This window comes from Coturnix japonica, chromosome 27, assembly GCF_054131305.1.
Source record: "Coturnix japonica strain WE chromosome 27, WE-NBRP24, whole genome shotgun sequence".
Lineage (NCBI taxonomy): Eukaryota > Metazoa > Chordata > Aves > Galliformes > Phasianidae > Coturnix > Coturnix japonica.
The window spans coordinates 905,261-925,480 of NC_140689.1; the positions used below are offsets into that span (position 1 = coordinate 905,261).

The 20,220-nt window shown below is 60.0% G+C and overlaps 3 protein-coding genes across 7 annotated transcripts; 2 read left to right on the forward strand and 1 right to left on the reverse strand.

The window, feature by feature from the left end:
* Window positions 1–112: 112 nt before the first annotated feature.
* On the forward strand, window positions 113–4,026 carry MRPL9 (mitochondrial ribosomal protein L9). The gene is made up of 7 exons (XM_015884727.2): window positions 113–207; window positions 1,042–1,201; window positions 2,269–2,393; window positions 2,531–2,578; window positions 2,750–2,851; window positions 3,005–3,088; window positions 3,811–4,026. The coding sequence occupies exons 1-7, from the start codon at window positions 127–129 to the stop codon at window positions 3,940–3,942; spliced, it is 732 nt and encodes a 243-aa protein (XP_015740213.2). The 5' UTR covers window positions 113–126; the 3' UTR covers window positions 3,943–4,026.
* Window positions 2,157–8,765, reverse strand: RIIAD1 (regulatory subunit of type II PKA R-subunit domain containing 1). Of its 5 annotated transcripts, none has more exons than XR_014937406.1 (4): window positions 5,282–5,392; window positions 5,112–5,188; window positions 4,818–4,899; window positions 4,325–4,445 (listed from the first exon to the last, which is right to left on the reverse strand). XR_014937406.1 is itself a non-coding variant. In XM_085524340.1 (4 exons), exons 1-4 carry the CDS (start codon window positions 8,763–8,765, stop codon window positions 4,352–4,354), a joined length of 495 nt encoding a protein of 164 aa, XP_085380466.1. In that variant the 3' UTR covers window positions 4,325–4,351. The 5 variants fall into 5 exon arrangements, 4 of the variants coding, with proteins under 4 accessions (XP_085380467.1, XP_085380466.1, XP_085380465.1 ...); XM_085524340.1 differs by lacking the exon at window positions 5,282–5,392 and adding an exon at window positions 8,489–8,765 and having other exon boundaries at window positions 4,818–4,864; XM_085524339.1 differs by lacking the exon at window positions 5,282–5,392 and adding an exon at window positions 8,489–8,765.
* LOC107324572 (CUGBP Elav-like family member 3) lies at window positions 8,475–19,582 on the forward strand. Its single transcript, XM_015884696.3, has 13 exons — window positions 8,475–9,417; window positions 11,240–11,322; window positions 12,908–12,956; window positions 13,490–13,618; window positions 14,685–14,764; window positions 14,869–15,012; window positions 15,478–15,616; window positions 15,874–16,023; window positions 16,097–16,162; window positions 16,618–16,716; window positions 17,105–17,248; window positions 17,760–17,892; window positions 18,007–19,582. The coding sequence occupies exons 1-12, from the start codon at window positions 9,273–9,275 to the stop codon at window positions 17,885–17,887; spliced, it is 1,356 nt and encodes a 451-aa protein (XP_015740182.2). The 5' UTR covers window positions 8,475–9,272; the 3' UTR covers window positions 17,888–17,892; window positions 18,007–19,582.
* Window positions 19,583–20,220: the final 638 nt, after the last annotated feature.

Here is a 20,220-nt window from a genome sequence, read left to right on the forward strand (position 1 = left end):
CGGTGTGCTTTTCTGCACAGGCGCAGTGAGCAGCTCAGCGTGGTTGTGGCGCAGGCGCGCCGCGGGCAGCCCGGTGATGGGGAGGGGTCCTCGGGCCGGGTCCGGAGCCGCCATGTTGGAGCCGCCATGTTGGGCCCGCTGTGGGCGCGGGGCTGCGCGCTGCTGCTGGGGGCGGCGGGGCGGGCGTTGAGCCTCAGCCATGTGCGGGTAAGGGCGGGGGGAGCCGGGGGGGAGCACAGAGCACGGGGCGGTTCCGGGGTCTGCAAGGGGAATGGGGGGGAGTGGGCCATGATGGAACTGGGTCGGGGCGGCAGTGGACTGGGCCGGCCTTGTGGGGGTGGGGGGGGGTTTATGGGGGCAGGGATAGGGTCAGCAGGGATAGGGAGGTGATTGTCCCTCTCTACTCGACTCTTGTGAGGCCCCATCTGTTGTACTGTGTCCAGGTGTGGAGCCCTCAGTACAAAAAAGACATGGAGATTTTGGAAAGGGTCCAGAGGAGGGCCACAAAGATGATCAGGGGCTGGAGCACCTCCCCTATGAGGACAGGCTGAGGGAGTTGGGTTTGTTCTGACTTGCGGAATCTTCAGTTCAGCCTGGAGAAGAGAAGGTTGCGGGGTGACCTCACTGCAGCCTTTCAATACCTGAAGGGAACTTACTCCCAGGAGGGGAGTACACTCTTTGAAAGGGCTGACAATAGCAGGACACGGGGAAATGGTTTTAAGTTAAAAGAGGGAAGATTTAGGTTGGATGTTAGGGGGAGGTTCTTTACTAGGAGAGTGGTTAGGCCCAGGCTGCCCAGGGAGCTTGTTGGTGCCCCGTCCTTGGAGGTGTTCAAGGCCAGGTTGGACGGGGCCCTGGGCAACCTGATCTAGTAAATGTGTATGTTTGGTGGCCCTGCCAGGCAGGGGGGTTGGAACCACATGATCCTTGAGGTCCCTTCCAACCCGGGTAATTCTGTGATTCTGTGGAGCAGCGGGTGGCCCTGACCCCGCTGTGTTGGACCCACCCCCACTGTGCTGACCCCCCCGTTTCTCCCCGCAGGACACGGTGGTGGTGGAACGCTGGTGGAAGGTTCCGCTCAGCAAAGAGGGGCGGCCCCCCCGCGCCCGGCACCGGCGGTACCGCGTGTATCGGCTGGTGGAGGACGGCAAACATCTGCCACGGGGGGAGCTGGAGCTGATCCTGACGCAGGCGGTGGAGGGTAAGAGGGGCTGGGGTTCATCTGGAGACCATCGCAGACGGCATCAAGGTGGGAGGGAGTGTTGATCTGCCTGAGGGGAGAAGGGCGCTACAGAGGGACCTGGATAGACTGGATGGATGGGCCAAGGTTAACGGCGTGAGTTTCAATGGGACCAAGTGTCGGGTCCTGCATTTTGGTCACAACAACCCCAGGCAACACTGCGGGTCTGGGGAGCTGTGGCTGGGAAGCTGCCTGATGGAAAGGGACCTTGTTGTGCTGATGGACAGTGGGCTGAAAATGAGCCAGCAGTGTGCACAAGTGGACAAGAGGACCAATGGCATCCTGGCTTGTATCAACAATGGTGAGCAGCACTAGGGAAGTCATCCTGCCCCTGAACTCAGCATTGGTGAGGTCCCACCTTGAGTTCTGTGTTCAGTTTTGGGCACATCAGTACAGAAAGGACATGAAGGTGCTGGAGCAGGTCCAGAGAAGGGCAACGAGGCTCATGAAGGGCTTGGAGAATCAGCCCTATGAGGAGAGGCTGAGGGAGCTGGGGCAGTTCAGTCTCTTATTGCTCTCTTTCAGTATCTGAAAGGTTCTTACAGTGAGAGTGGGGCAGGTTTCTTCTCACTGGTGACAAGTGACAGGACAAGGGGAAATGGCCTCAGGTTGCAGCAGGGTAAGTTCAAGTTGGACGTTTGGATGTGGTGCTCAGGGATGTGATTTAGTGGAGGGTTGTTAGAGTTAGGGCACTATGGTGAGGCTGTGGTTGGACGTCATTTCCAACCTGGGTGATTCTATATTGGGCAGCCAGGACCCCTGGGGCCTTCCCTGCAGAGCAGCTCTCCATCAGCACAGCCCCATGTTGGAGTTATTCCGCTGTAGCACCCAGGGGTTGGTTGGACTCTTCCACATCTTCTTCCTTTCCAAAAGAGAAAGAAACCCATTGAAAAGAACCCAACAAAACACCATCAGGTTCAACGTGAAGGCGCAGTTTCTTTTAGAGCCGCTGCTCTGAGTGTGAGCTCAATGGATGGGGTTTGGGATCACAGCAGGATGTGGGGCGCTGCCCCTCGCTGTCCCCACAGGTCTGGGGAACCGTGGGGACATTGTTTCTGTGAAGAAATCCATGGGGCGCAACCGGCTGCTGCCACAGGGCCTGGCTGTGTACGCGTCGCCTGAGAACCGCCGGCTGTTCGAGGAGGAGAAGCAGGTGAGCCACGTAATGAGCTGCTTCATCAACCGCCCTGCTGTTAATGACTGATCAGAGGACGGGGGTGGTCTGGGGGATCTTTGGAGCACGGAGAACTTGTGCATTGGGTTTGATCCTGATCTTTTTTCTCATTGCAGAACCAGGTGGGGCAGATGGAGGCGGTTCAAACGCAGAGTGGAGAGAGGGTGAGTGTGGGGGGTTGCCCCATATCGACCCCCCCATATCGACCCCCCTGCCCCACACCAACACATCAACTCCTGCCCCCCACCATTCACCCCACATTGACCCCTGCCCTGTGCCACCCCCCTGCCCCACATTGACCTCATGCTGACCCCCATGCCGCATCCACCCCACAGACCCTGCGGTTCCTGAGGAGCTGCCGCCTGGAGGTGGGCATGAAGAACAACGTGAGCTGGGAGCTGAACGCTGACATCGTGGCACGGCACTTCCTCAAGAACGTGAGTTGTGCCCTCGGAGATGTGAGGCTCCCCGTCCCCACGGCGCGGGGGAGGCTCCATGTGCCGTGGGGCTCCAGGCTTCAATGAAGGCCTTGAGAAGATGAATGGATGCTGGTCCATGCGTGGTGCCCTCTGACTTCTGACCTGTTGCAGCTGCGGGTTTCGGTGCCGCCCCACGCGCTGAAGCTGCCTGCGGAGCCCATCACCCGCTGGGGCGAGTACTGGTGTGAGGTGACGGTGAGTGCACGGCGCCCCACAGCCTCCCCATCCCCTGCCCCATAGCGTGGGAGTTGTGGGGAGAGCCCGTGGCCCTGTAGTTGTGCCAAAGAGGAACCCACAGTCCCGGTGGGGGGGGGGCTGAAGGGGAAGATTTGGGGTTTTTCACAGAAAAAAAGCAACCAAATTCCATCCCTGTGACCTACATACACACAGAGCCGCCCCTCTGTGTCATCAGCCTGGTCCTTCAGTCTCTGAGGGCCCCAAATCTATGTCAGTGTCGTGGGACTCATTTGGGTCCTGCTAATTGGAAGTGAGGCACTAACTGGGGTGGGAGTGAGGAAGGGGCTGCACTTCCATTGCTGTGTGTGTCCTGGTGCCACAGCAGGGATCAGGGAGTGGGGCTGCCCCGCATCAGTGGGATTTGGGGGGTTGGGCCGAAATGTTTTAGAAGATGGGGTTTCCACCCCTTAGTGGTATTTGGGGGATGGAGCTGCCTCACATCATTAGGACTTTGGTGGGATTTGGGGGGATGGATGTCCCATATTTCAGGGTGATTTTGGTCCCCTTGGGGATTTTGGGGCTGGGGAGGAGGAGACTCCCTGCTCCCCCCCCTCCTTGTTTTAAGGTTCTCCTTGGGGCAACACCAAGATCTCTGAGTGGAGGGAGTGGGGGAGGGGTGCCTCCATCAACAGCAACATGTAGGGCCGCCCCCAGCCCCCCTTCCTCTCCCCACCCCGCAGGTGAACGGGCTGGATACGGTGCGGGTCCCCATGGACGTGGTGGAGTTCATGCGGCCACGGACGAAGCGGCGCCGGCACTGGCAGGCCCAGCAGGCAGCACTGCTGGCAGCACGGCGGGACGAGCTGCTCTGACCCCACATCTCCCTCCTTTTGGGGTCGGAGATGTTCCCCATCGCTCCCCACCCTTGTTGAGTGAATAAAAAGGGTTAGAGCGTGGGGCGGTGCATGTGGTTTGGGGGCTGACCCCCAAAGACAGTTGGAGACGACCCCAAATGGGTTTTCAGGAACTGGATCCAGAAGGCAACGGGATTTAGATGGAACCTCAATGGGATTTTTGGGCGCTGACCCCAAGGGGTGGGAGCAGGTTTGGGGATAAGCCCAGAGTTGGGGTTTGGACTGCAGTTGGGAATGGGGGGGGGTCAGTGTTCTAGGGCCCCACAGGGCTCAGCCTCCCCAGACACAGCCCCAGGTGGGTGCTCAGCCCCACTGACAGCACTGCAGCCCCACACAGAAACACGAGCACCACATTGTCACCATTGTGTCACACGGGGGAGGGTGTCACCGTCACTGCGGTGGCCTTGAGGTCTCCAGCTGCTCCCGAATCCTCTGTAGCAGCTCCGGGTCCGTGAAATACTCTGCAATGGATGGGGACACTGTGCTGCCAGGTCCCTGTACTTCAATGTCGCTGCTCCCAGATGATCCCCCCCCCCCCCCCAGCATTGCTGCCCCCACTGCCCACCTTCCCCCTGATGTCACTGTCCCCACGTGGATCTCTCACACCTCGATATCTTTGTCCCTAAATACTCCCACCCCCACACACCTCGGTGGTGCTCCCTAAATGCTCCCCCCATTTTAGGGGTGCTGCTGTCCCCCTAAAGGGATCGGCTCCTGCTGTGTCACAGTGTCACTGTTCCTCTGTGTCCCCACCATCCCAATGGGGTCCCCTTATGTGGATCTCACTGTCCCCACAACGGCTGTGGGGTCTCCCGATGTCCCCCCCCCCCCACCTGCAGCGAACTCCAGGACGTTGCGAGGCCGACGAAGCATCAACTGCCTGCAGCGGGAGGGGGGGGGGGAGAGAAAGTGACCCTAAAAGGCAGAGGGGGGAGGTGATCGATCCTAAATGGGGTGGGGGTGGGGTGGGGGGATTGGGGTCCGGAAGGATTGGGGGATTTGGGGGACGAGGTTGGGGGGGGGGGGAAACGGCAGAATCAGTGCGGGGGGGGGGGGGGGGGGGGGCTGGGGATCGGGATGGGGATGGGGTCAGGAGTAGGGGGGGGGTCGGGTTTTGGGGGTCGCACCGCAGCAGCCCCCGCAGCAGCATCGCCACCTCCGGCCGCTCCCGTAGGTACCGCTCGGAGGACAGACGTAGGGACGGCTGCGGGTCAGACGGACACACGGACACGCGTCACCGCACCGTCCCCAACCGGGGTGGCCCGTCCCGGTTCCCCCCGCCCCGCCTTGACCGCACCTCCAGCGCCGCTGCCCGCCCCGGTTCCGCCGGTCCCGGTTCCGCCATGTTGGGCTGAACGGGGAATGGGGGGGGAAGGAAAACGGCGTAACGGCCCCGCCGGGGTGTGACGGTGCGCGTGTAACCGCGTGTCAAGTGTGCAACGGCGGGTGTGTGACCTGCCGCTGTGGGATGGGGGGGATGGGGCTCATCGTGTGAGTGTGCAACGGGGTGTGTGCCCTGTAATGCAGCGTGAGGGGCGTTACGGGGCGTTAGAATGTGTGTGTGTGTGTAATGGAGTGTGTGCAACGGTGTGTGTGTGTAAGGGGGTGTGTGTGTAACGGTGTGTGTGAGTAATGGGGGGGGTGTAACTGTGTGTGTAATGGTTTGTGTGTGCAACTGTGTGTAGCTGTGTGTAATGGGGTGCGTGTGTAATGGGGAGTGTGTAAGAGAGTAGTAAAGGTTTGTGTGTGTAAAACTGTAATGGGGTGTGTAATGGGGTATGTGTAATGGGGTGTATGTGTAATGGGGAGTGTGTAACAGTGTAGTAGAGGTTTGTGTGTGTAATGGGGTGTGTGTGTAATGGTTGTGTGTGCAGTGGGTTATGTAATGGGGTGTGTGTGTAACTGTATGTGTGTAACGGGGTGTGTGTGTAATGGTTTGTGTGTGTAACTGTGCAGTGGGTTATGTAATGGGGTGTGTGTGTAACTGTATGTGTGTAACGGGGTGTGTGTGTAATGGTTTGTGTGTGTAACTGTGCAGTGGGTTATGTAATGGGGTGTGTGTGTAACTGTATGTGTGTAACGGGGTGTGTGTGTAATGGTTTGTGTGTGTAACTGTGCAGTGGGTTATGTAATGGGGTGTGTGTGTAACTGTATGTGTGTAACGGGGTGTGTGTGCCACTGTATGTAACTGTGTGTAACTGTGTGGATGTAATGTTGTGTGTGTGACCATGAGTGTGTAATGAGGTGTAATGGTGTGAGTGTGCAGTGGGGGTATGTGACCCTATGGCTGTTGTATCACATGTAATGGTGTGTGTGTGTGTGTGTGAGTGTGTGTGTGAGTGTATGTGTGTGTGTATGTGTGTGTGTGTGTGTGTGTGTATGTGTGTGTGTGTGTGTGTGTGCGTGAGTGTGCGTGTGTGTTTGTGAGTGTGTGTGTGTGACTTTCAGTGTGCAGCACCTGTCACAGTGTGAGACCATGTGAGTGTGAGTGTGTAAGGAGTGTGTGTGTAACCATACAGCTGTGATGGTTGTAACGAGGTGTAACTGTGACTGTAACGGGGTGTGTCACTGCGTGTGTGTGTGTGTCTGTCACTGTGTCACTGTGTGTGTGTGTTACTGCATGTGTGTCACTGTGTGTGTCTGCGTGTGTCAGTGTGTCACTGCATGTCACTGTGTGTCACTGCATGTGTGTCTGCGTGTGTCTGTGTGTCACTGCGTGTCACTGTATGTCATTGTATGTCATTGTATGTCACTGCGTGTCACTGTGTCACTGTGTGTCTCTGTGTCACTGCGTGTGTCACTGCGTGTCACTGTATGTCACTGCGTGTGTGTCTGTCACTGTATGTCATTGTGTGTGTCACTGTGTCACTGTATGTCATTCTATGTCACTGCATGTGTCACTGTATGTCACCGTGTGTGTCACTGCATGTCACTGCGTGTGTCACTGTGTGTGTCACTGCATGTGTCACTGTGTCACTGTGTGTGTCACTGCGTGTCTCTATGTATGTGTCACTGTTATTGTGTATCACTGTGTGTCACTGCGTGTCACTGTGTGTCATTGTATGTCACTGCATGTCACTGCGTGTGTCACGGCATGTCACTGTGTCACTGTGTGTCTGTGTTTGTGTGTCACTGTGTGTGTGACTGTGTGTGTCACTGCATGTCACTGTGTGTGACTGTGTGTCACTGCATGTCATTGTGTCACTGCGTGTGTCACTGTGTGTGTGACTGTGTATGTCATTGTGTGTCTGTGTGTGTGTCACTGCGTGTGTCACTGCATGTGTCACTGTGTGTGTCACTGTCTCACTGTGTGTCTGTGTGTGTGTCACTGTGTGTCACTGTGTGTCTCTATGTGTGTGTCACTGTTATTGTATGTCACTGTGTGTCACTGTGTGTCACTGCGTGTGTCACTGTGTGTGTGTCACTGCGTGTGTCACTGCGTGTGTCACTGTGTGTGTCACTGCGTGTGTCACTGTGTGTCACTGTGTGTCTCTATGTGTGTGTCACTGTTATTGTATGTCACTGTGTGTCAATGCGTGTCACTGCGTGTGTCACTGCGTGTCACTGCGTGTCACTGCGTGTGTCACTGTGTTTGTGTGTGTCACTGCGTATCACAGTCTGTGTCCGTGTGTCCACACCCCACGTGTCCGTCTGTCCGTCGCTGTCCCCCCTCCATGTCCCCACGTGTCCCCGTGTGTCCCCACGTCTGTCCGTGTCCTCCCGTCCCCGTGTCCATCTGTCCACAGCCGTGTCCGTCTGTCTGTCCCCACGTCGCTGTCCCCGTGGCCGTGTTCCCATCTGTCCCCACGTCTGTCTGTCCGTGTTGATGTCCTCATGGCCGTGTGTCCGTCTGCGTTCCCGTGTCTCCTCATCCCCGCGTTCCTTTGTCCGTCCGTCTCCTCTTGTCCCCATGTCCGAGTTTCCATCTGTTCCCATCTCTGTCCATGTCCGTGTCCGTCTGTCGGTGTCTCCGTGTCCGTCTGTCGGTGTCTCCGTGTTCCCCCCCAGCTCCGCCCCACAGACGCTCCGTTCAGCACCGTGGACAGCGCCCGGGGGTGCGGCGGGTCCGGCTGTTACTGCGGTTCCCCCCCCCGCTCCCCCCGGCCCTCCCGACCCCATTCCCGTCCCCTATTCCCGACCCCATTCCCGTCCCCCATTCCCGTTCCCACTGTTTCCCATTCCCTGTTTCCGTTCCCATCCCCCTCCCGGTACCGGCGCTATGGGCGGAGCCAATTCTGCCCCCCTCCCCCCCCCATATCCCCACTCCACCCCACACCTCCCCCACATTCCCCCCCCCACACCCTCCCCATACCCCCCCAATCTCCCCACCCCATATACCCGCACCCCCTCCCACATCCCCCACCCCATAACCCCATAAAACGCCCCCATATCCCCATCTCTACACCCCGCATCCCCCTCACATTCCCCCCCACATCCCCACCCCATATCTCCGCATCCCCACATCCCCCACCCCCGCCCCCCATATCCCCCCACACGGCGGTACCCGGTGACTCCGGGCGGAGCGGCGGCTGCGGGAGAAGCGCCGTCGGGCCCCGGAGCGCCGCCCCCGGGCAGAGCGCAGCCCCCGCCCCACCGCGCCCCGTCCCCGGAGGAGCCCTCAGCCCCGGGGCCGCCCCTCCTTTGTGTGCGGCGCCGCCGTCACCGGCACCGGAGCGCCGGGAGCACCGGGAGCCGAAAGAAAAAGGGCACCGGGAGCATCGAATCGGGGAACGGGAACATCGGGAGCATCGGAACGGACACCGGGAGAACCGAACCGGCATCGGGAGCACCGGGAAGATAGAACCGGGAGACGGGAGAGGGGAACCGGGAGTACCGGGAGTGGGCAAAAGGGGAACGGGAGCTGAGAAACGGGCGCCGGGAGCACCCGGGAGCACCGGATCCAATCACTGAGAGCACCGAACCAGGCGCTGGGAGCACCGGGAGCACCGGGATTGGGCCCTGGGAGCACCGAACCGAGCATTGACAGCACCGGGACCACCAGATCCGGGTATTGGGAGTCGGGAAAAGGGCATCGGGAGCACCAGGAGAACCGGATCTGAGCGCCAGCGGCACCGGCACCACCGGAACCGGGCATTGGGAGCACCGGGAGAGCCAGAACTGGGAGCCAGAAGCCGGGAAAAGGGGAAGCAGGAACATCGGAACCGAACACCGGCAGCACCGGGAGCACCAGGACCGAGCACCGGGAGCAGCGGGAGCAGCAGAACCCAGCACCGGGAGCACCGGGAGGGCACCGGGCGGAGGGCGCGGCCCCGAGCGCCGGCGGCCCCATGAAGGAGCCCGACGCCATCAAACTCTTCGTGGGGCAGATCCCGCGGCACCTGGAGGAGAAGGACCTGAAGCCCATCTTCGAGCAGTTCGGGAAGATCTACGAGCTGACGGTCATCAAGGACAAATACACCGGGATGCACAAAGGTGCGGCGCCGGCAGCGGGGACGGGGGATGGGGATGTGGGTCGGGAACGGGGGACGGGCACCGGGAGCTGAGGGCGGCCGTGGGGCCTGAGTGTGGCCCCCGGGCACCAGGAATGGCCCCATATACAGCCCTACAGTGGGGGTACAGCTCTATGTACAGCCCTACATACAGCCCTATGGAATGGGTACAGCTCTATGGTAAAGGTGTAGCCATACATACAGCCCTACATACAGCCCTATGGAACGGGTACAGCCCTATAGGTGTAGCCATACATACAGCCCTATGGCACAGGTTCAGCCCTGAGTACAGCCCCATAGGCCCACAGCCCCACATGCAGCTCTGGAGCCTGAGAATAGCCCCACAGCTGCAGTACAGCACAACAATCTGGGTGTGATTTGCACTTACGGGGCTGTACCCTATAGGGCCAGGGGAGCGGGTGGGCCCTGTGGAGCTGTGTGGGGCAGTGCTTGTACGGGTGGTGTGGGGCGGAGGTGGTGAGTGCGGTGCGGTGGTTGTATGGGGTGTGATGTCAGGTGGGTTGTGTGATGGTTGTGTGGGGTGAGATGTGGGGTGGAATGTGTGCAGCGATTGTGTCAAGTCAGTTGGGTGTGTGTAGGGTCTGGAGGTTGTGTGTGGGGTGTGCAGTGGTTGTATGGGGCACAGAGGTTGTGTGTGGGATGTGCAGCAGGCACCTGGGGCTGTAATTGTATGTGGGGTGTAGGATGGGTGTATGGGGTGTGATGGTTGTATGGGGCTGTGGTGGTTGAATGTGGGGGTGTGATGGTTGTACATGGGGTGTGATGGTTGTATGGGTGTGTGGGATGGTTGTACATGGGTGGGGGTGTGATGGTTGTATGGGGCTGTGGTGGTTGTACATGGGGATGTGATGGTTGTATGGGGCTGTGGTGGTTGTACATGGGGATGTGATGGTTGTATGGGGCTGTGGTGGTTGTATGGGGCTGTGATGGTTGTATGGGGGTGTGATGGTTGTAAATGGGGGTGGGATGGTTGTACATGGGGCTTCAATGGTTGTATGGGGGTGTGATGGTTGTATGGGGCTGTGGTGGTTGTGGTGGTTGTATATGGGGTGTAGGATGGTTGTATGGGATGTGACGGTTGTATGGGGTTGTGATGGTTGTATGGGGCTGTGGTGGTTGTACATGGGGGTGTGATGGTTGTACATGGGGATATGATGGTTGTATGGGGCTAAGGGGTTTTTGTATGGGGCTGTGATGGTTGTATGGGGGTGTGGGATGGCTGTACATGGGCTGTGATGGTTGTACATGGAGTGTTATGGTTGTACATGGGGGTGGGATGGTTGTACATGGGTGGGGGTGTGATGGTTGTATGCGGGTGTGGGATGGTTGTATGGGATGTGATGGTTGTATGGGATGTGATGGTTGTACATGGAGCTGTGATGGTTGTACATGGGGGTGGGATGGTTGTATGGGATGTGATGGTTGTATGGGGGTGTGATGGTCTTAGATGGCGATCAGTGGTTGTATGGGGGGATGCTGGTTGTGTGTGGGATGCTGGTTGTGGGCTGTGCGATGGCTGTGAATGAGGTGTGACAGCTGTACACGTACTGATGGCTGTATGGGGTGCAGTTGGTTGTAGGGTTGCTCGGCAGTTCTGTGATGGCTGTATGTGGGGTGTTGTTGTGCTGCGGGGCCCACGCAGGCCCTGAGGCCATGATGATGGGCACCACAACCCATGGCAGCGGGTGGCGAGGGGCCACAGGGACACCACTACCAGCCCAGCTGTGGGGTGTGGGGTAGGGGGTCTCTGTGTCCCCCCACCCAACCAACCCCTGTCCCCATAGGATGCGCCTTCCTCACCTACTGCGCCCGCGAGTCGGCCCTGAAGGCGCAGAGTGCCCTCCACGAGCAGAAAACGCTGCCGGGGGTGAGTGACCCCCCCCCCCCAAACCCATAACAGCTCCTTTGGGGTGTAGCCAACCCTCCCCCCCCTTCCCCCAACACTCCCAGTGTAACACTCCCAGTGTAACATGCACGTACTTTGAGCCCCCCCCCAAGTGCTATGTGCACGTTTTGGGGTGGCACAGCAACACCCCTCCCACCCCCATATAAGTGCCCTTCCCCACTTACTATGGCCAGGCACCCCCAACCCCCCCCAGCAAAGAGCTCTTTATGGGGGGGTTTAGTGGTTCCCGGGGACAAATGGGGGGAGAGGGGAGTTCCTAAATACTGGGGGTACACACAGACCCCCCCCCCCCCCATGTTGGGAATCCCAAAACATCCCCCCCAAGGACCAAAAATCCCAACAGATGAAACAACAAGAGGATGTGGGGAGGAAATGCCATTTATATATGTGGGGGGGGGGGAAGTGAAGCATTTTGGGTTCACTCCCCTCTTCATTATGGCCAGGGACTCTCAGACCCTCCCCACAAAGACTCGTTTCTAGAGGGGAATTATGGGGTCCTCAGACATTAATGGGGGGGTGGAACCCCAGAGGAAAGTCATCACTTAATCCCCACCCCCATCAATGCCCCCCCCCCACTGCTCCCCCCCCCCCTCCATCGGAGCCCCCTGGGATTTACCTTCTTTGGGATAATCTGGGGATTTGGAGGGGTTTATGGGGTGGGGGGGTTGGGATTATATGCATGGGGGGCGGGGGGGGGAATTGGTGGAGGGGGGGGATTAAGGGGAGGCACCGCCCTGACAGTTGCCCCCAGTGTGATGTTTGATGTGGGGGGGAACACGAGTGTCACCCACTGTCCCCATCAGTGCCAAGGGGGGGGGGACTGTTATATGGGGAAAGGGTTTAGGGGGTTGTTATATGGGGGGGGGGGATTTAGGGTGCTGGGAGCCCCTATTAGAGGCTCCCCTCCCTCCGTTTCTCCAGTTCCATCCCAGGATAATCCCGGGATTAAGGAGGATTAAAGCGGGGGGGGGTGGGGGGGGCACCATCTGGGCTTTATGGGGGGGGTGTCGGGGGGTTGGGGGGGGCACCTTCGCTTTCTGCGTGGGAAATGGGGGGGGTGGGGGGTGAGATGGGGACAGCCCCCCCCGCCCCTCCCCCACCTCCTTCAGTCGTAGGGGTTTCGGGCCCCCCCCCCCCGATCCACCCCCCTCCCCCCCCTCCGGCCTTGTCATTGTTTATTGCAGCGCTGCTGATGTCAGCGCCGTTGCCAGGCAACGGGATGGGGAAATTGGGGATGAGTGGGCGGTTGCCATGGAGCACGTCCTCCCGTTGCCATGGTTACTGGGCATCTGCTCCCTGCCCCCCCCCCACGTTGCTCTCAGGGGGTGGGGTCAACCTCCCCCCCCCCAACCCCCCCCTCCCCACTGTTAATGGTGTGTGTGTGTGTGTGTGTGTGTGTGGTGGGGAGGTGGTCGTTGCCATGGTGCCCGTTGCCTGGTAATGGGATGCAGGGCAGTGTTGCCATGGTAACACAGAGCATCTTCGGGGTACCCGGGGAGCTCTGGGGGGGGGGCTGTGTCCCCATCGCTCGCTGTGCCCCCCCCAGATGAACCGCCCCATCCAGGTGAAGCCGGCGGACAGTGAGAGCCGAGGAGGTACCGCCCCCATGTCCCCAAATGGGACCCCCCAAAGGCCACCCCACATCCCTCACAGGGCTGGCGTCAACCCCTGCCCCCCCCCACCCCCCCCTTGGGTTCCCACCCAGGGGGTCCCCACCTCCCCATTGGGGCTGCCCATCCCCATGTCCTCATGTCCCCCACACACGTCCCCATGTCCCCTCCTCCTCTTCTGCCCCTGTCCCATGGTGGGGGGGCCCCAACCCTGTCCTCCTCCCATGTCCCCATCCCATGGGTGTCACCAAGTCCCTGGGGAGGCTCCAGCACAGCACTGTCCCCATGTCCCCAACCAGCAGCCCCACGAGAGGTGTTCCCTCCTGCCACAACCCCATCCCAGGGGTCTCAGCCTCTTGGTGTCCCCTGGAGAGGGGGGCACTTGTCCCCATCCCCATGGCCCCAACACCATCCTGGTCGGGTACTGGGTGTCCCCATGTCCCCATCCCGTGTCCCCATCCTGGCTGGGTGAGGGGGTTTCCATCTCAGTGTCCCGGTGTCACCGCGCTGTCCTGCAGAGGATCGCAAGCTGTTTGTGGGGATGCTCAGCAAGCAGCAGGCGGACGAGGACGTGAGGAAGATGTTTGAGCCCTTCGGGACCATCGATGAGTGCACGGTGCTGCGCGGCCCCGACGGCACCAGCAAAGGTGTCACTGTGTGGGGATGGGGATGGGGACAGGACAGGGTGGGGATGGGGATGGGATGGGGATGGAGATGGGATGGGATGGGATGGGGATGAGATGGGATGGGGGTGGGGTGGGATGGAGATGGGGATGGGAATGGGGATGGGGATGGAGATGGGATGGGGATGGGATGGGAATGAGAATGCAATGGGATGGGGTGGGGATGGGATGGGGATGGGAATGGGATGGGGATGGAGATGGGGATGGGATGGGATGGGATGGGGATGGGATGGGATGGGAATGGAATGGGATGGGATGGGGATGGGGATGGGAATGAAATGGGATGGGATGGGGATGGGGATGGGGATAGGATGGGGGTGGGGTGGGATGGGGATGGAGATGGGATGGGGATGGGATGGGAATGGGAATGAGAATGCAGTGGGATGGGATGGGGATGGGGATGGGGATGGGGATGGGGATGGGGATGGGGATGGGAATGGGATGGGGATGGGATGGGATGGGGATGGGGATGGGATGGGATGGGGATCGGAATGGAATGGGATGGGATGGGGATGGGGATGGGGATAGGATGGGGATGGGATGGGGATGGGATGGGGATGGGATGGGATGGCGATGGGGATTGGAATGGAATGGGATGGGATGAGGATGGGGATGGGAATGGGATGGGATGGGATGGGATGGGATGGGATGGGGATGGGGGTGGGGTGGGATGGGATGGGGATAGGATGGGATGGGGATTGGGATCGGAATGGAATGGGATGGGATGGGGATGGGGATGGGATGGGGGTGGGATGGGGATGGGGATGGGGATGGGATGGGGATGGGAACGGAATGGGATGGGATGGAATAGGGATGGGATGGGGATGGGGATGGGGATGGGGATGGGGATGGGGATGGGATGGGATGGGATGGGGATGATGATGGGGGTGGGGATGGGTTAGGGACAATGAGAGTGGAGTTGGGAATTGGATGGGGGTGGGGATGGGAATGGAGACAAGGATGGGAGCAGTCGGGGTGTATTGGGCTGGGAGGGTCTGGGCTCTGTCCCCGCTGACCCCGCTGTCCCCAGGCTGTGCCTTCGTCAAGTTCCAGAGCCACGCAGAGGCCCAGGCTGCCATCGCTGCCCTCCATGGGAGCCGCACTCTGCCAGTGAGGACCACCGACCCACTGCTAGTCCCCACCGCCCCACTGCCCTCCCCATTCACCACCAGCCCCACCACTGTCCCCGTGGGGTGACGGCCGTGTCCCCGCAGGGCGCCTCATCCAGCCTGGTGGTGAAGTTTGCAGACACGGAGAAGGAGCGGGGTCTGCGGCGGATGCAGCAGGTGGCAAGCCAGCTCGGCATGTTCAGCCCCATAGCACTCCAGTTTGGGGCCTACAGCGCCTACACACAGGCGGTAGGGGGACATGGGGGTCATGGGAACGTTAGATCCTTGGGTGTGGGGTGAGGGTGTTGTATTGTGGGGTGGCTGCCCTACATGATGGTGGGATGGGGGCATTGGGGTGAGGTATGTCGGTGGGGGGTGGTCCTGGTGGGCTGGGATGGGACATGGGGTGAGCTGGTGGACCCCCATGGGGTGGGCTGGTGGGTCCCTGCATTCTGAGATGGCTGCACTGAGGAAATGGTGGAACACAACGATGGTGGATCCCATAATCCAGAATGGGGTCACCAGGTGAAGGGGGGAAATATGGCCCCGTGTGGTCTGAGATGGGACACGGGGTGTCGCGAGGAGACACTGGGTTCCCCATTTGGGCATTGTCAACCAACTGGGTGCCACCCACTGGGCCGTGGGGGTCCCACGGGGACATCACTTGGGAGGGGAACCCCATGGCCGCGCGCGGTGCCAGCTCTGTCCCCACAGCTGATGCAGCAGCAGGCGGCCCTGGTGGCCGCCCACTCGGCCTACCTCAGCCCCATGGCCACCATGGCCGTCCAGATGCAGCATATGGGCACGGTCAACCCCAACGGGCTCATTGCCACCCCTCTGCCCCCATCCTCAGGTAGGTGGCACTGGGGACGTGGGGACATCAGGGGTTGGGGGTCATCCGGGGTGGGGGGATGTAGGACACGAGGGGTTGGGGACGTCGGGGTTGGGGGATGCTGGAAATGGGGAAGCCAGGGTTGGGCCCAGGTTGGATGGGGACACCAAAGATGCGTCCATGTGGGATGTCCATATGGTGGCCACCAGATGGGGATCCCCCACCAGCTGGGGACAGCACGGTGCCACTGTCAGGATGGTGACCCCTCTGCCCCCCAGGAACCAGCACGCCGCCCGCCATGGCTGCCACGCCGGTCCCTGCCATCGCAGCCCCATTGAGTGTCAATGGGTACAGCCCGGTGCCCGCACAGCCCGCAGGGCCGCCCGCCCCCGAGGCCGTCTATGCCGGAGGGGTCCCCCCGTTCCCAGGTGCTCGCCGCCCCCCAGCCACCCCCTTGCTGCCCCCCACTTCCCCTAACGGCTCCCCTTTCTCTCCCCCCAGCCCAGAGCCCTGCTGCCCCTGCGGACCCCCTGCAGCAGGCATATGCTGGCATGCAGCACTACACGGGTGGGTGCACTGGGAGGCACTGGGATGGCATTGCATGGCACTGGGAGGGTACTGGGGGATACTGGAGGTTACTGGGAGCCAGTGGGAGAGCAATGGTTGACATTGGGAAGGCATTTTATGGCTCTAAGGGGCACTGGGAAGCATTGGGAGCACTGGAGGGTGCTGTGAAGGCATTGCATGACATCAGGAGGGACACTGGGAGGGCGGTGGATGGGCGCTACGTGGCACTGGGGGGCACTGGGAGGATACTGGGGAGAGCTGCATGGTTTAGAAGGGCACATCTGGAAGGGACTGGGCTGGCACTGGGGGAAGAGTGGAGGCACTAGAAGCACTGATGGGCACTGGGAGCATTGGAGGGCACTGGGAGCACTGGCGGGACTCTGGTGGTACTAGAGGGCACTGGAATATATTGGGAAGCACTGGGCTGTACTGGGCTGACCCGATTTCCCCCACAGCTGCCTACCCTGCCGCCTATGGGCTGGTAAGCCCAGCCTTCGCTCCACCAGGGCCTCTGCTGGCCCCCCCACCCCCTCCCCAACAGCAGCAGCGTGAAGGTGAGGGACCCCCCAAGCCCTTCTGGGACCCTGAGACACCCCTCAAAACTCCCTAAAAACCTCCTGAAACCCCTCAGGACCCTCTGAGACATTGGGACACCCAAGAACCTTCCTAAGGATCCCACAATCCTGGGACCCTCTCCAAGTCCCCAGGACTCCCCTATGACTCCTCTGGGAACCTCCCCCCCCCCCAGGACCCTTTCACTCACCCAGTGGAGCTGTGCTTGGGGGGACCCATAGCCACAGGGGAGACACAGAGCGATGGTTTTGGGGTCATCCATTGGAGTCTGTGGGTGCCCCATGGATGGGTGCATGGGATTGGGTTGGGGTTTGGGGTTTTTTGGGGTGCCCAGGTCCTGTGCCCGCTGTGACGCCGCTCCCTCCGCAGGCCCCGAGGGCTGTAACATCTTCATCTACCACCTGCCCCAGGAGTTCGCTGACACTGAGATCCTGCAGATGTTCCTGCCCTTCGGCAACGTCATCTCTGCCAAAGTGTTCGTTGACCGCGCCACCAACCAGAGCAAGTGCTTCGGTAGGGACAGGGGGCGTCATGGCAGGGGGAGGGGGACACCATGGTCAGAGTGTGGAGACACTGTGGTCAGAGCAGGGGGACATCATGGTGAGAGCTTTGGGACGTCGTATATGGGGACAAAGGGACATCACAGGTGGGGTCACCAAGGATGGAGACATGGGAACACCATTGTCATAGCATTGGGATATCATAGATGGGGACACCATGACTGGGAATATGGGGATGCGATGTCCAGGGCACAGGGACTTCACAGATGGGGTCACCATGGCCGGAAACATGGGGACATCGTGGTCAGGACATCAACACTCCATGGGGACACCACAGCTGGAGCCACCATGGCCAGGAGCACGAAGTTATGGTGGCTGGGAATATCGTGGGCCAACGGCAGGGCCACAACATCTGCACCACCATGACTGTGTCCTCGCTGTCCCCGTGTCTCTGCTGCCCCCACACTCCCATTGTCACCACCATCCTTGTGTCCCCACTGTCCCCATGTCCCCGCTGTTCCCAGGCTTTGTCAGCTTTGACAACCCAGCCAGTGCGCAGGCGGCCATCCACGCCATGAACGGGTTCCAGATCGGCATGAAGCGCCTCAAAGTGCAGCTCAAGAGGCCCAAAGACGCCAACCGGCCCTACTGAGCCTGGTGAGCCCCTCTGGACCCCCCTAGCAGCCCCTCAGACCCATAACAGCCCCCCACCCATTTCAGGTCCCCCCCAGCCCCTCTTTTAATGCCCTTCGTGCTCTCACCCCTCCCCAGGTCTGGAAGTGCAGCGCAGCACCCATGGGTGACCCTGATGGCGGAGCAGCCCCCCTGGGGTGGGGAGGTCGGTCCTGCCGGAGGGGGAACACAGACCCCCATACGCTCAGGAAGGATGGACCCCCCCCGGCAGGACCAGATGGATCCCCCCTCCCAGTCCATCCCAGTCCATGGGCTGAGGAGGGGGGCCCAGCACTCCCCCCCAACACCCACTGCCCTATTTAGGGTAGGGGGACTCCATTGCCCCCCAGGTCCCCGCTTGGGGTTTCTTTCTCACCAAACAGGACCAAACCCAGCCCCAAGCTGGGGACATGGGAGGCACCCCACGTTGTGGGGGAGGGGTGGAGGGCGGGGGGGACATGGCCACCTCCCCTTGTCCCCCCAAGTACCACCCCATGGGCGGCTGCGCCAGGGCAAGCGGGACCCTCTCCACACATACACTGCCACTCCGCTCTGCCCGGCCCCCACCTGCCTCAGTTTCCCCTATTCTATGGGTTCCGGGGGCTGCACCTCCCAGCATAACCACCGCTGTATGGACATGAAATGGCTGCACGTGGGATGCACCGGGATTGGGATGAACTGGGATCAGGACGCTCCAAGATTGGGATGCACCAAAATTGGAATGCACTGAATTTGGGATGCGGTGAAACCGGGATGCACCAAGATTGGGATGCTGCAAAATGGGGATGCAATGAAACTGAGATTCTGCAAGTTTGGGATGCAGTGAAACCAGGATTTCGTGCTATTGGGATGCGCCAAAATCAGGATGCACCGAATTTGGGATGCAGTGGGATCGAGATGCTGCAAGATTGGATGCATCGCATCTGGGGTACGGAGAGATCGGGATGCAGTGAGATTGGGATTTACCGATGTTGGGCTGCGTTGAGACAGAGATGTGCCAAGATCAGGATGTAACCAACACTGAGATGTACTGAGATCAAAATGCACCGAGACCAGGAGGTACCAACACTGGGATGCACTGAGATTGAGACCTACCAAACCCGAGCTGCAGCAGGATTGGGATGCTCTGCAATCAGGGCTGCATTGGGATGTGCAGCAACTGGGAGGATGGATCAACATTGGGATGCACCGAGATTGGGATGCGCTGCAATCGGGATGCACCAAAACTGGGCTGTACTGAGATGGGGATCCACCACCATTGGGACACACGGACCTCGGGGCGCACCCGACCCCACATCCCCCAACCCCCAACCACCCCCCACCCCTCCGTGCCCCACAGACCTGGAGCCCTGCAGCCCCATAGCCCCACCCGGCCCAGCAGCACCGCAGGGCCCCCCCTGTAGATAATCCCGTTGGCGGCACCGCGGGGCCGCTGCTCCCCCTCCCCTTATTGGGGGTTTGGGACCCGCTGAGTCGTTGTGGGGTGGGACGGGTGGGGGGGGTGGGAGGGGAGGGGGCGACCCCAGGAGTCGACGTCTACGGTGGCGACACCGGCGCTTAATTTATTTGCTATTTATTGCGATTCCTTTGGATAATTTAAATTTTTGATTTTTCTCTTTTTTCTCTTATTTTATTTTTCTGTCTAAAATAAAAATTACCAAAAAAAAAAAAAAAATCATAATAAATCCTGGCTGATGGCAGGTTCTTTTTATGGGGTGGTTGGGGGGGGTGGGTGGGTTGTGGGTTTGTTGTTTTTTTTTTGTAGTGTTTTTTTGTGTAGGGTTTTTGTGCTTGGGTCGCCCTTCGCGGCGCTGCTGGAGCCGTCAGACGGCCCTGGGGCCCCGCGGCGTTTCCTGACCTACTTTACAGAGCGCCGAGCTTTCGGTTTTCTGAAGGGAAAAAAAAAAAGGCAAAAGAACCAACAACAAAAACGACCCCCCCAAAAAATACCCAAATCACAGCGAGGCAGACGGGAATGCCACCGAGCTGCTGGTTGTGGGGGGAGAAAAGGGGTTCTGAGCCTGGGAAGGGGCAGAGGGGATGCAGGGGGGCACATAGGGCAGCTCTGAGGGCCCAGCTGTGCTCCAACAGCAGCATGAGCTTCCCACCCCATAACCCCCATTCCCACCCCTATGTCCCACCAATGATGGCCCTTTGGTCCCCAGCTGCCCCCTTTTACCCTATTGGCCCTTTGGGGTCACGCTTCGCCTCCACGGATGGAACAGCACCGAGTGTGTCAACCTTGGAGGGCCCATCCTTTATTTCTTCTTTTTCTCCTTCTATTTTTCCTTACTTTCTTCCCCCCACCCCTTT

Excerpts from the sequence above, each read along its gene's own strand:
- MRPL9 (XM_015884727.2), top strand. The coding sequence starts at position 127 with ATGTTGGGCCCGCTGTGGGCGCGGGGCTGCGCGCTGCTGCTGGGGGCG. Across the intron at positions 2,852-3,004 it reads CACGGCACTTCCTCAAGAAC|CTGCGGGTTTCGGTGCCGCC; the intron begins GTGAGTTGTGCC and ends GACCTGTTGCAG. Across the intron at positions 3,089-3,810 it reads AGTACTGGTGTGAGGTGACG|GTGAACGGGCTGGATACGGT; the intron begins GTGAGTGCACGG and ends CCCACCCCGCAG.
- RIIAD1 (XM_085524339.1), bottom strand. The coding sequence starts at position 8,765 with ATGCCGGTTCGGTTCTCCCGGTGTCCGTTCCGATGCTCCCGATGTTCC. Across the intron at positions 4,900-5,111 it reads CTGCTGCGGGGGCTGCTGCG|GGTCACTTTCTCTCCCCCCC; the intron begins GTGCGACCCCCA and ends TCTGCCTTTTAG. Across the intron at positions 4,446-4,817 it reads CGTCCTGGAGTTCGCTGCAG|AGTATTTCACGGACCCGGAG; the intron begins GTGGGGGGGGGG and ends CATCCATTGCAG.
- LOC107324572 (XM_015884696.3), top strand. The coding sequence starts at position 9,273 with ATGAAGGAGCCCGACGCCATCAAACTCTTCGTGGGGCAGATCCCGCGG. Across the intron at positions 15,013-15,477 it reads ACAGCGCCTACACACAGGCG|CTGATGCAGCAGCAGGCGGC; the intron begins GTAGGGGGACAT and ends CTGTCCCCACAG. Across the intron at positions 16,717-17,104 it reads CCAACAGCAGCAGCGTGAAG|GCCCCGAGGGCTGTAACATC; the intron begins GTGAGGGACCCC and ends CTCCCTCCGCAG.